This window comes from Camelus dromedarius, chromosome 6 (assembly GCF_036321535.1).
Source record: "Camelus dromedarius isolate mCamDro1 chromosome 6, mCamDro1.pat, whole genome shotgun sequence".
Lineage (NCBI taxonomy): Eukaryota > Metazoa > Chordata > Mammalia > Artiodactyla > Camelidae > Camelus > Camelus dromedarius.
The window spans coordinates 25248654-25261587 of record NC_087441.1 but is presented as its reverse complement, the minus strand read 5'-3'; the positions used below and the strand labels follow the sequence as shown (position 1 = coordinate 25261587).

Genomic DNA, 12934 nt, shown 5'->3' with positions numbered 1-12934 from the left:
ACTAAGAATATTACACCAAAGACATTTTCATCATAAAAAATTCAAAATCTACTTAAAAATAATTTTTCATTTGCTTTAGACACAAGAATTTACATACATAAAATTTTATATGTTTACAATTAATTATTCTCATCTCTTCATTACTATTCTCCCAATAATCTTTGATAATTAATTTATTAATTAAATAACTTTTAAACTGCAATTCACTTCAAAGATTCTGTAATTTGGGCTTCATGAATAAGGTATTATTTTATCTGAAAATCAATCAAATTTCAAACAAAATTTAATTATTTGAAACAAAAAAAATTTAAACTGCACTATTGCTAGAAAAAAATTCAAATCCTAAAAAACGATAGACATAGTAAGAGAATTAACAGAGACCTAATCTTATAAACAAGGCATTTGCGGTATCGCTATGTTATGTATACATAAAATCTTCTAAGATAATGACTTAACACAGAACAAGGTTTCTAAGTCTCTACTTCCACCTAGTGGTAAAACCAACTGTCCTTTAAGCAGTACAGAACTGGAACCGGAACAGTAAAATAAGGACCTTAGAAAATCTGCAACCCCTTATAAGCAACGAGAACACTGGCTAAAAGTATTAAAATTAACTTTTTCAGAATGCTGGAAATTAAACAAAGGCTCACAACAATCTGAGGGACATTTATTCAAGAAAAACAATTGAATCTCGGTAAGAACACTGAGCTCTGGGGTGTTTTAATTTGACCCTGTTCCCATTCTAAAGAAAACCATATCTAAAGAATAAAGGTGTGAGGATGATTTCTCACCAATAAGTAGAGATAGAAAAAAAAAAAACCCAAAAAACAAAAAAGAAATTCTGGAGTTGAAAAGTACAGTAAGTGAAATAAATAATTCAATAAAGAGGCTCATAGCAGACTTGGACAGGCAGAAGAATCAGTAAACTTGAAGATAGGTCAATTGAAATTACGCAGCCTGAGCAACAGAAAGAAGAAGAATGAAGAAAAATGAATAAAGCTGCAGAGACCTAAAAGAGGCCACAAAGTGTCCCAACACAGAAATGGGGGGAGTCTCAAGAAGAAGTGAAGCAACAGAAAGGAGAAGAAAGAACAGTTCAAGAAATAAAGATGGAAAACTTTCCAAATTTGTGAAAAACATTAATCTGCACATCCTATAATCTAAACAAATTCCAAGTAGACACATCATAATCAAACAATCAAAAACCAAAGACTAAGATTATTCTTTTCCTTCTTGAGAATTAAGCAGTAATTACATCTAAACTCATATAGCTTTTTTTTTAAGCTGAGGGTAACACATATTTATCATAGAAATGTTAAAAACATATAAATCAGAATGAAAATAATTTTTTTACTGCCCAGTGCACAGTGAAAAGAAAGAACTATTAATATTCTGGAGTATGTTTCCTAAGCCTCTTTTTACCCCCAGTGCATAGGTTTTAGTGAATTTTTAAAACAGCGTAGTTGTAATCAAACTACACAAACTGTCTTAAAGCTAACAGTATTTCATGAGAAGGAGTATCTATTTAACAGATGCTAACCAAGCCAGTTATGAGTCCCTGATGGAAAAAAAGGAAATCAGCCAGGAATAAACTGTGCTAAGCCCAGAAAATTCAACACCAGTGCTTAGGGCAGATGCCCATGGAGAACTGGCTGCTTCCTGCTGAGGTGAGTTGGTTTTCATGATTAAATAAGAAGTAAAGGGAAAGCAGTTAAAGTCTCTAAGTCTAGAAGAGCATAATAATTCTCATTTTAAGGGTATGATTTTGGCCTCTCTGCTGACTTCTCTAACATAATGAGAATTTTTCATCTAGGATCTCCAGAATCCATTATAATCGTTCTAGTGCGTAACAAATTTGAGGACTTTCATAATCAAATTATCGCTGCTGTCAACCAACTTGTTAATCCTTCATGTTGCAAAATTTCTGTATTTAAAATGGAAAATGATTTTAAAAAATCTTCCTGCGTGTTTTAAAAACAGATTTACCATCCTTCATGCTCATCCTCATTCCACTTCTGAACATACATTGTATAGAAGAGTATAAATTATAAAAGAATTGTTACTTTACATGGACAAATCTATTTTAATTTAGTAGTACTGGTAAATTACACAAATTAAGATATCAGTGAATTTTAAAATCCAAAAAATATCCTCCATATAGACAATCAGATTAAACAGGCAGAACTGTTACTCACAAATAATTGGATATCCATCCCGGCTGGCACAGGCTGCTGCTAATATTCTTCCATTGTGGGAGAAAGCAAGACAAAAACATCCTCGTTCTCCTGCATTTAGTGAGAAGAGGTGCTTGTTGGGGATACGGCAAGCCTGAAAAACATACATTTTACAAATAGAAATTAAGGAACATTAAAATTAATTAGTTTAATAAAAATTAGTTAATCTCAATTACTGTAGTGGTGTTTTGGTGATTTTTTTTTTTAAAGACCCTTTACTGTGGTTCAGAGGAAGAGAAAAGCAAGTAAGCAGAATGATGGAAAACTGCAATAAATTACTTTACTTTTGCAACAGAGAATCAGTTTCAGTTCTTTTAAAATTAAGTGAATTTATACTCCATGTCTAACTAGTACTTAATTTACCTAAAATATGAATAGAAAATTTCAATATCTGATCCTCTAGAGTTGTCACTACCACATTATTTTTACATACCCACAGAAAAGAATTTATGTCATACCCTTATTTTTGCTGAACCACAAACTTGTTCTGAGGTATCAATTTCCATTTAGGGCCTTGCTGAAGTCCAGGATGTATGACTACTCATTCTCTTTCCCTTTCTCTCTTAAAATAACCCTCATTTCTGGCTGTGCTCCAAGATGTATTTTCAAAGCACTCACTCACCTCCTATTGGTTCCTCATTCACTAATTTTAAAAAATTTCTTCATAATTTTTATGTTTTCATTCCTTAGTACCAGATGAAACCAAAACTTTTTGTGTATTAATATTTACTGTAGAAAATACTACTTCTATTTATCTGAATTCTACCTCTTCAAAACTTCAGTGAGCTTTTCTTTCTGTGTTTCTTCCTTACTTTTCAAAAAGTTCAAATGAATATATATCGGGCCTTCACTACATGTCATGAATGTGGTACTTTATTATGAATATCTTTTCATATATTCATCACAGCAACCTGGTGAGTAACCATTATTACTAAATATAGTTAATAAAGATTATTCAAAGGCTTAAGCCCAGTTTAACGGGCCTAGTCAAAGACTATTAGCTCAAGGACCGGCTTTCTAGATAGGTACCAGGTTTTTCACATGTAGCATCAAGATTTAGCGGCATTATGAGAAGGCAGCACTATGAGAAGCTAATATAAAGCTGAAAAATTCAATAGACATTAGGTGCCAGTAATGTACCAGACACCATGCTACCCATTCTTTCCTTCTATTCTCCACTCAGATGAGTCAGAAAAGGGAGAGCGGGATAAAAAGAGGACAAAAGTTGAAGGAAAAGTCAGGTTTTATAGCCACTTGCTGCTGCTTCTCGAGGAAGAGATGTAGTTGAGGAAAACTCTGTGCCTCATCATTTAAGCCAAGATACCAAAGGCACCATTATTTTCTTGGGGTTCCCAGGGTTTGACACTGTACTCAGACTAGCACATGATGAAAGTTTAATAATAACAATACAGGTTCCTCAACATCTTCAACTCTTTTCCCTCCATTACTACCTTGTGAGTCACTAAATTTCTTTCTTTCTTTTGTATTCACCTCTTATTTCTCAATTTTTCTGACCACATCCCAAGGTTGGACCCTCTTCACCTCACACATCAATGACTGCAATTGCCACCTGCTAGGTTTCTCTCATTCTGATAGAACCTACCTCAAGATCTTCTACAAGCCATCCAGCATTTGTCCTAGAGTACAACTGCTATCATGCTTCCCTTCTATTTATTCTATTTATTCCCTTTATTTCTCAGTGCCACACAATCAAATATCAGGCTACCATCTAAGCCACTCCACGATGTGGGCATAATCTATCACACCATTTTATCTCTTTCACAAGCTTGGGTTTCCAGGCAGCCAAATTTTGAGGGCCTAAGGAACATAGCAGGTCCTTTCCCATTTACAACACTGCCCCAATATGAAACACTCTTCCCGGACCTCCTCACCCAGCCCTATCTTGGCCACCCTTAAAAGTCTACCTCAAGATCCACCAATCTGTTGAATGAATCCTTCCTCCACCACTCCAGTTCACCTTCTATGTATCTGCAATTCTCAAACTGTTTTAGTTTTAGAATGCTTCCCAATCTTAAAAAATTTTGAGGACCCCAAAAAGCTTTTGTTTTTGTGGCTAGATCTATTAGGTATTTATAATATTAGAGATAAAATGGATAATTTTAAAAAATATTTGTTATTAAAAAAAGAGCAACCCCATTAAATGTTAACAAATAATTTCTTTTTATGAAAAAATACATAAAATTGAATTACTCTATATTTTTGAAAATCTTTCTAATATATGGCTTAATAAAAGATAGTTTTTATTTTATTTACTGCTTCTGTTTTCATTTCTCTTTTGTGATATCATGTATCATTTGGCCTCTGGAAAACTCCAGTACATGCTGGAGAGAATGAAAGTAAAAAGACAAACTCAATCATGAAATCATTAGAATCATTACTATCTTATTATGCAAACAGACTGACTTCACAGACCCCTGAAAGGGTCCCGGGACTTCCCCAGCAGTCCTCAATCACACTTTGAGAATTGCTGACTTAAACAATTCTTTTTACACTTACATTTCTTCAAGACTTCTTTGCAGCACACCTGACTGAACAATACTGTAACTGTTTCCTATGTCTCCAATTGATGTGAAAGGTCCCCAAGGGACCAGTCTAAACGTCATTTTCTCCATATTATTATGTTTGACATACTTAAAAATGACTTTAAGATGTATCTGTAAAACTGCCCTCAAAAAGAAAATCAAATATGATGCAAAACTCAGACAGTGAAAAGGTCTAGGAAAATAGTCACTTATGTATATACTGAGTGTATAAAATGAACCACTAAACTCTTACGGAAACAAGTAAGCGATTTGCAAAACTGGATCAATAATGCTTCTTGCCACTGCAAAATACACTAACCAAGAAAGAAAACTTCACTAAAAGCTTAAATACTGCTGAACTTGTGGTAAAAGAATATGAATGTACCTATCTTTATCAAAGTGTGATTTAGGAAGAAGCCAGGGGCTGTACAAAATTTCACAAATTCATAAACGGTGAATTTACGGGCTGAATTCTGTCCCCCAAAATTCGTATGTTGAAGTCCTAACCCCAGTACCTCAGAATGTAATAGCATTTGGATATAAGGTCTTTAAAGAGCTGGCCAAGTTAAAATGAGCTTGTTAGGGTAGAGCCCTGATCTAATAAGACTAGTGTCCTTCTGAGAAAAGGAAGAGACACCAGGGATGCACATGCACAGAGAAAAGACCATGAAGAGGCAGCAAGAGGGCAGCCACCTGGAGCCAAGGAGAAAGGCCTCAGAGTAAACCAACCCTGCCAACCCTTAGTCCTGGGACTTCCAGCCTCCAGAACCGTGAGAAAATAAATTTCTGTTGTTTAAGTCCCCCAATCTGTTGCAGCCCTTAAAACAAATAAAATCCCAGGTTCCTAACAAACTTAAAATAGCACCTTTATGCACCTAATAGGTACTGTATTATTATTTGTCAAATGAATTAATAGAAAAACAAGACTGTGGTTAAAAACAAGGATAATCTGAGAGTTTTAAGCAGCAAGCTAGTTACCCTAGGAGCTGCTGGAGTTTTAAAAATAAAGAAGAAAATAACTAAATGAATCCAAAGCTAGTGAATACCTCACCTGCCCAGGCAGCCGCTTCCACTTCACCACTTCCTTTGAATCTTCTAATCCAGGTTCTGTGTCTACTGAACTTGACTCACCGTGTTGTTTACAATACACTGTTTTACCCTTTTCTTCCTGAAGAGCCGTCATAGAGCGGTAAGATGGCTTTATCTGAATATGTATAGAAAATGAGAAAATTTATACAGCATGTTAATCTTTTTCTCTTTTCTAGAATGCATGGTTATTAAAATATTGAAACAAACAATATAATGTGGAAATGTTTTAATAATGTAACCCAGAAAAAAATTCTTTTATTTATACATTATTCTAAACAAAATGAAAACTGCTTGAAATTATAGTCTTAAACCAAAAAGCCTTAAAAGTGGGAAGGAAAAAAACAAAACTCTAAACAGTTACATGAAATGGTTTTAATAACTCTGCCCCTTGGTTTCCACCTCTTTACCAATACCTACCAGATGTTATATTATGGCTCTGACATTGTGCTATGGTAGCTCTGGCTTTGTAATCACAAAACTGATAACATAAAGATCTGAAGTTTTTTAAATTCTCCACTTCTTAAAACTGATTTAACTCCTTTCAAACCAATGCAAACCAACCCTGTGGTCACAGTTTATAATATCAACTACAGAATATGCACCTGACTTGAAATATCATACAGCAATAAGACAAAAGCAAAAGTTCATTTTAGGACAAATGCTTTGCTAAAATAGTCATTATCTTAATCTATGGAAAACAGAAGGAGAAATATTACTTCCTGATTATTTTAATAATACTGTAAAAAATGTGCCTCTAATTCATAGGTCTGCAAACTACAGTCTGGGCCAAACGTAGTCTGATGACATTTTTGTAAATAAAGTTTTATTTGAGCACATCCAAATCCATTTGCTTAGTTATCGCCTACGTATGTCTCTGTAGCTACTTTTCCACTAGAATGGCACGGCTGAGTAGCTGCGACAGAGACCGCATGGCCTGCAAAGTCTAAAATAGCTACTGGCTGGTCCTCTATGGAAAATATTTTTCAACTCCTACTTTAAGTCATTATTTTATCTTTAAGTTTTAAAAACTAGTATTATTAAAAAAAAAACAACTGTTTTCCTAAAACTGAAATCTATATTTAGTATTTAAAATTCACCCAAGTATCTTTTAAGTATCAGCTATTACATGCTTATTACATAATCCCTGAAGGTATCTTTCTATTTTAGAAACCCATTAAAATAATTCTAGATACTTTATCTTTTTAGAAATGGAAACAGGTCACCTTTTAATCTCAACAAGAGAAGATATATTTTTGCATGTGCTATTAACTTACACATTCTGGAACTTTCAGTCCTCTTACAGTTACATAGAGCGTTGATGGATAACGATTTCTTGGAAATTTTGACCACCACTCAAAAACCTCGACGACGTTTGACTGGGATCGAGGCTTAGTAGGTGGGTAATACAGCTGCAAGCGAAGTTTTGAATTGATGTTTACATTTCCATTGGCTCCTAAAAGCTTAAATAAGAATTCAAATAAAACGTTACCTTCATTGAAAATAAATGCATCCAATAAAGCGAAAATAGATAGTCAAAAACTAATTTTAAAAAGATTAATATGGTATGCTGAAATTCCTTAGATTGGTAAAGCAAAGGAAAGAACACTGACACAGCTGGTTAAGCACAGTTTCAGATCATTTTCACAAGGTAACCCAAATGACTTCTAAAATGTGTTCCTGATAGCTGTCTTTTCCCTTATACAACTTCAGACCCTTGGTAAAGCAGTGACATTACTGTGGCAGGTGTTACTTTGTACAAAGGAGGTGATCAATACATGTTTGTTTGAAATGACAATGATAAAGATTAAGCTGACTATTATTTAAACAGAAACAAATTTTCCATTTTTTTAGCATCAATATTTTAATGGTAAAACTTTTGAGATTTTTTAATTTTTAAAAAGTCAAAATTATTTTAAAAGAGTAATTAAGATATTAAACTTATTTGAGCCCTTTATTATGTTTTTAAAATATTTTAGTCTATCTTTTTAAAAGGTCTATTCAATTAAAAAAATTGCTAAACAAGACAACTTACATTTAAGCTAAATAAATGGATATTCTTAAGAGAAAAAAAAATCTCATCAATTCAAAATAGGTGCTCTTTCACTGGACTATGACTCTAAGTAGAAAATATCTTTGTTAACCTTCGTGTCTTTTACAAATAAGCAGAGACAGTTGGGAGCTTTTGCAGCACTTCACAACATGAAGGTGACAAACTAGAAGAGTAGGGACTGAGCACAGGGAACATGCTTAATAACTGTTACTGACTTATGCAACTTGGAAAGTAAAAAAGGGAAAAGTCAAGAAAGACGTCAAGGCAGAGCTGTCCAACAGAACTTTCTGTGATGACAGGCATGCTCTCTATCCGTGTCATCCAATACAGCATCCACTAGTCACGTGTGGCCATCGAGCACTTGACATGTGGCTAGTGCAACTTTGGAAATTAATTTTTAATTATATTTAATTTTAACGAATTAATCTGAATTCAAATGGCCACATGTGACTAGTGGCTCCCAAAACAAACAGTGCAGCTCAAAAGTTGTAAACTTGGGAGACTGGGCAGGTGGTGGGGCTACCAACTTAAGAAGCAGATTAGAGGAGACGGAAGAGAGTTAGGGAGGATGTTCAGTTTGGGAGAGTCTGCGATATCTACAGGTCACCCCAAGCTGAAACGTCTTAATTCTGAAGCACACGCAAGAAAAGTGGGTCTAAGAGAAGCGGTTTAAAGGTGAAACTATGCGTAGTATTGATATTAAAGAGGTTAGTGGAAGACCTGGAAGGAGACTGAAGGAATGGAATAAGGAAAATCAGGAAAGGATGGTGTCGAGAAAAGCAAGGTAACAAGAGTTTTAAGGGAATGATATCACACACATAGGTGTGATAAAAGAAGAACTAGAAAATGTTCAATAATTTGGTACACAGAAGTCATAGTGATTTGTTTGGAGAAGCTTCAGCAGCTGAGGCCCCATCCAGATTGCAGTGTGTTCAGGAATGAGGTATCAGTAAAGAAACAGATTTAGCAAAAATACAGCCCATCTTTTCCCTACCCTCTACAGGAGGAAAGGGAAAAAGTCAGGAGGTTGTAAGCTGAGGGGTGCCATTATGATATAGAGGGGTAAAGAACAGTTTCAAATTGAGCAATAAGATGTGTAGTCATTAAATATTAAGTATTCGAGACTCCCTTCCTAAACTGTAGTATTATCTGCCTGAATATTATAAAGGAGTAATATCATTTTTAAAAGATACTTATTCCCCAGATTCTAAATCATATTTTCCATAAGTTATTTTAATATTCACCAGGCAACTTAGCTTATACTAGTAAGGTGCTTAGCATGAGAAAACTAAGATCCGGCCAAGATCCTGCCATTGTGGTTATAAAACATATAATGTGGAACTTGAATAAATAAGGCTTAATTATTTTTTAGTTTAAAAGAATAGTCATATATATGTGCTAAAAGAACTGAAAGTGTCCTCCACTTGAGAATTAGGATAAAGTCTCATTTTTATCTGGACAAAGGTGCTTTGGGGTTCATTTGGACCACTATAATAACTTTACAATTATCTAGGACATTCCTGGAACCAATGGTATAGGTATTAAAACATCTGTATTTTAATTTGATTCATGCCACTTCCTCAAAGATGGATTTTTCCTAGTCATTGTTTCCATACATTTATTAATTCCCTCAATAGGTACTCATGGAGCACTTTCTCTGTGCCATTAATATGCTAGAAGTTGATGATATTATGGAACAGTAAGTTTAAAGAGTGATATATTAAACACAAGGAGGTCTGGTAAAATAAGGACTAAAATATGTTCAACAAATTGTCCGAAAAGAATCACCGATGACTTGAAATGCTTACAGTCTAATGAAAGAGATATATAAGAGTTATAACACAGGAAGCACATAGAATAACGTACCCTTTATTCCTGATTGCCGTTTATGCCAATGGCATAAAATGGGTAAATAAATAAAAATACATTTGACACTTAAGGTAAAAATGCTGTGAGATACACTGTTTCCCAAGCGCAGTTTATAGTAAACATTGCAGTTCTGCACTAACTATAGCGTAAAAGGAGTAAGTGCACTTTCTAATAAGACCACAAGGTGGCAACATTTACTATGTGAAAGTGACCTTTTTTTGTTTTTGTTTTTCTAAAAAAATTTAGTATGAGAGGGGGTCTAGGTAAAGGTATAAAGGTTACAGAAGAAAGATTTTCAAAGGTACAATGGACCAAGTGATTCCTAAGGCCACTCTAGAATTAATTACTTCCTCACCACAGCCAAGCTGGCTGCCATCCAGCAATCAGACTGTGCTTGTTCTAAAGTCTCTCTTTAACCCTCAACGTGGACTGAGTGCCCAAACTGGGTTTTCACAGCATCTGCTCTATAACGCATAATCATGTACGTAATATGTTTATATAGAAACTGAACTGGAGGGAAAGAACAATGCCTAATCTACCTATGAATGTCCTGTAGTTAGTAGAGTGCCTTGCATTTCATAGCCACTTAGTAAATATTTGTTGAATGGATGGATGCACAAACAGAAAAAGTCTTATACTATAAAACAGGTTAATTATTCAACTTTTTATAACTCAAATTTATGTTTGAAATCAGAAATGAAGGATACCAGAAATAAAAGAATTATAAAATTAAAACTTCCCTTTTTAAACATCAGTCTATCTACGTCTTTCATCTCTGCTTAGACATCCTAGACAAAGACACCATTGTTTTACACCTAGACTACTGCAAGAATTTTCTACCTTGATTTCCAGTACATACATCTGTGCCTTTCTCAATCCATTCTCCACCCAGCAAAGTAATCTTTCTAAAAATTAAATCATTTTATCCTTTTGTTTAAAATCCTGTAATGGCTTCCCACTACTCTTCAAAGTCTATAATGGTTCCCTGTTGCTATAATGGCTCAAAGACCATGCATAATCAAGACCTTGTCTACCTCAGCAAGCTCTTCAGGCACCACCTTCCCTCTCAGCTTCTGTCCTCCAATCTCAGTGGCCTTCTTTTGCTCATCTAGGAATTTCTTGCTCTTTTTAACATCAGGGTCTTTGCACAGACTGTACCTTCTATCTAGAACTCTCTCTTCCCTGCTACTGCCATCTGTCTAATGCTCAGGTTCAATGTCTCTTCTATAGGAAACCTTTTCCTGACCCTGCAGGATGTTTTCATCATCCACCCCATGCCTCTTGACAGTATGTACAAAATTTGTACTAAGTGATAAATTGTATAATCAATTGTTTTATGTTTATTTTTCTTGCTAGAATATGAAGTCCTTGAGGTCAAGGAGTTTATCTTCTTTATTCACCAATGGGAACAGTGGCTGGCACATAGAAAGAGTTTAATAATTAATATTTGTTGAGCTGAATAATGATGGCAGGGCTGTGCCTTTTTCAATGCTGGAGCCTCAGAGCCAAAAAGTGTACCTGGAAACACTAGGCACTCAGTAAATAGTTAAGAATCTGAATGAGCAACACCTGAGCTTGAATTAATAACCCTTCACCACCACAATATTACCTTGTTAACATAACCCCTTATACGAAACCAAACTGACTTGGGAAAAAGTGGCCAATCAGATTTCAAGTTTATTTTAAAACTGCTTAAAACGGATAAGAAACATACCTTGAGAAATGCCCAGGCAATTTTCCGGAAGCCGCATTCTTGGTTTCGAATTTCAGAGTTATTCTTAATTTCATCCATGCTTAGGAAATCAAGAATCTGTAAATAAGCATAAAAAATTACTTCACAGAATACTAAGCTACCTAGAATTTAATATTTTCTAATAATATATTACCAAAATTAAAAAATCCTCCGTTAGAGGAAAAACATTTTTATCTCATTTCACTCACTTTTAAGTTAACTCACCTAGTTAGTGAGGTTCATTTTCTGACCACTTCATTTTTTATTAATAAACCCTTACGATTTATTTAAAATCCATGACAAAGTATTAATTACCTCAAATATAGTCTAGGCACAAATACACCAGGCATAGAATTCTTAAGCTTTACTCATTTTTTTTATGTATGAGAGCAGATTTCAAAGGATAGTTTGAAAAATTCATGGCCTCATCTATGGGCCCTTCCTTGGATCACCTTCCTGAAGTTGGGTATCTTCTCTTTGGATATATGTTGTCATTAGGCTTCTCAGGAGAATTTCTTCTACATCTCCATCTTGTCTGTATGTTATGGACTTGCAATCACAACCTGCCACAGGACTATCTGTATTCTAGGTACTTGTCACAGACTATCACTTTGAGCTCACTGGTGTTTATATTAAAAGCTCAGCGGAGATAACAAATCTTTACAGAAGACTGCTTAAAAACTAACACAGACTCCATCTATTCCTCTTCTTTATATACTTAAATTTGCCTTCAGATATAATGCATTCACAGTGAAAAAACACCAATTATATAAGAAAAGTATGCAAGAGTAAGAACGACTTGTAATCAAGACCACAGGTCTACACATATCTAAACCTTTTTCTGTGTCTTCCTAAATATACATATGTTACTACAAATCCAATGCTATTTTGCAAGCTATTTTCATATGATATGTAGTGGATCGCTCTTCAAGTCAATATACACATGCAACCCATAAAATGTATACCATCATGTTAATGGCTACCTAGTATTCTTCTATATTACAAATACCATAAATTTAAAAAAAAACATAATTTAGTTAAACCAAACCTCTTACTAAAGAGACTTGTTTCCTTAAAACTTCTGTTATTATAAACAGTGCTTAAATAAATATCCGTACACACACCTTTGTGTACTTGTCATTTAGGAGAAATATCTAAAAGTAGAATACTAGCTTTAAGGACTGCTGATAGATAATATCAAGTTGTCCTCAACAAACCCTTAAAAAGTTGAAATCAGAAATTAGTTTTGTAGACAATAATATTTTAATGTCAAAACTTAAAAAGTAATTGAAAGTGTTTATAATCCCACAATCTTTCCTAAATCTCATGTTACTAAAATGAATATAATAGAACATTATGATTAAAAAAATGACAAATTTCTATGACAAAGAAACAGTACCTTGATATATAAATTACA

General features: G+C 34.2%; 1 protein-coding gene across 6 annotated transcripts in view; it reads right to left on the bottom strand.

Annotated features, from left to right (window-relative positions):
* The window catches only part of AHI1 (Abelson helper integration site 1), a 176164-nt gene that overhangs the window by 137083 nt on the left and 26147 nt on the right, over positions 1 to 12934 (bottom strand). For all 6 annotated transcript variants that reach the window (XR_004138351.2, XM_031456381.2, XM_031456383.2 and 3 more), the window contains 4 exons: positions 11500 to 11595; positions 7141 to 7326; positions 5829 to 5981; positions 2196 to 2328 (listed from right to left, as the gene is read on the bottom strand). Coding sequence is in view for 5 of the 6 variants with exons in the window: in XM_031456381.2 (XP_031312241.2) it covers positions 2196 to 2328; positions 5829 to 5981; positions 7141 to 7326; positions 11500 to 11595 (568 nt within the window). In the remaining variant the exon portion in view is untranslated. The remainder of the gene's footprint in view (positions 1 to 2195; positions 2329 to 5828; positions 5982 to 7140; positions 7327 to 11499; positions 11596 to 12934) is intronic.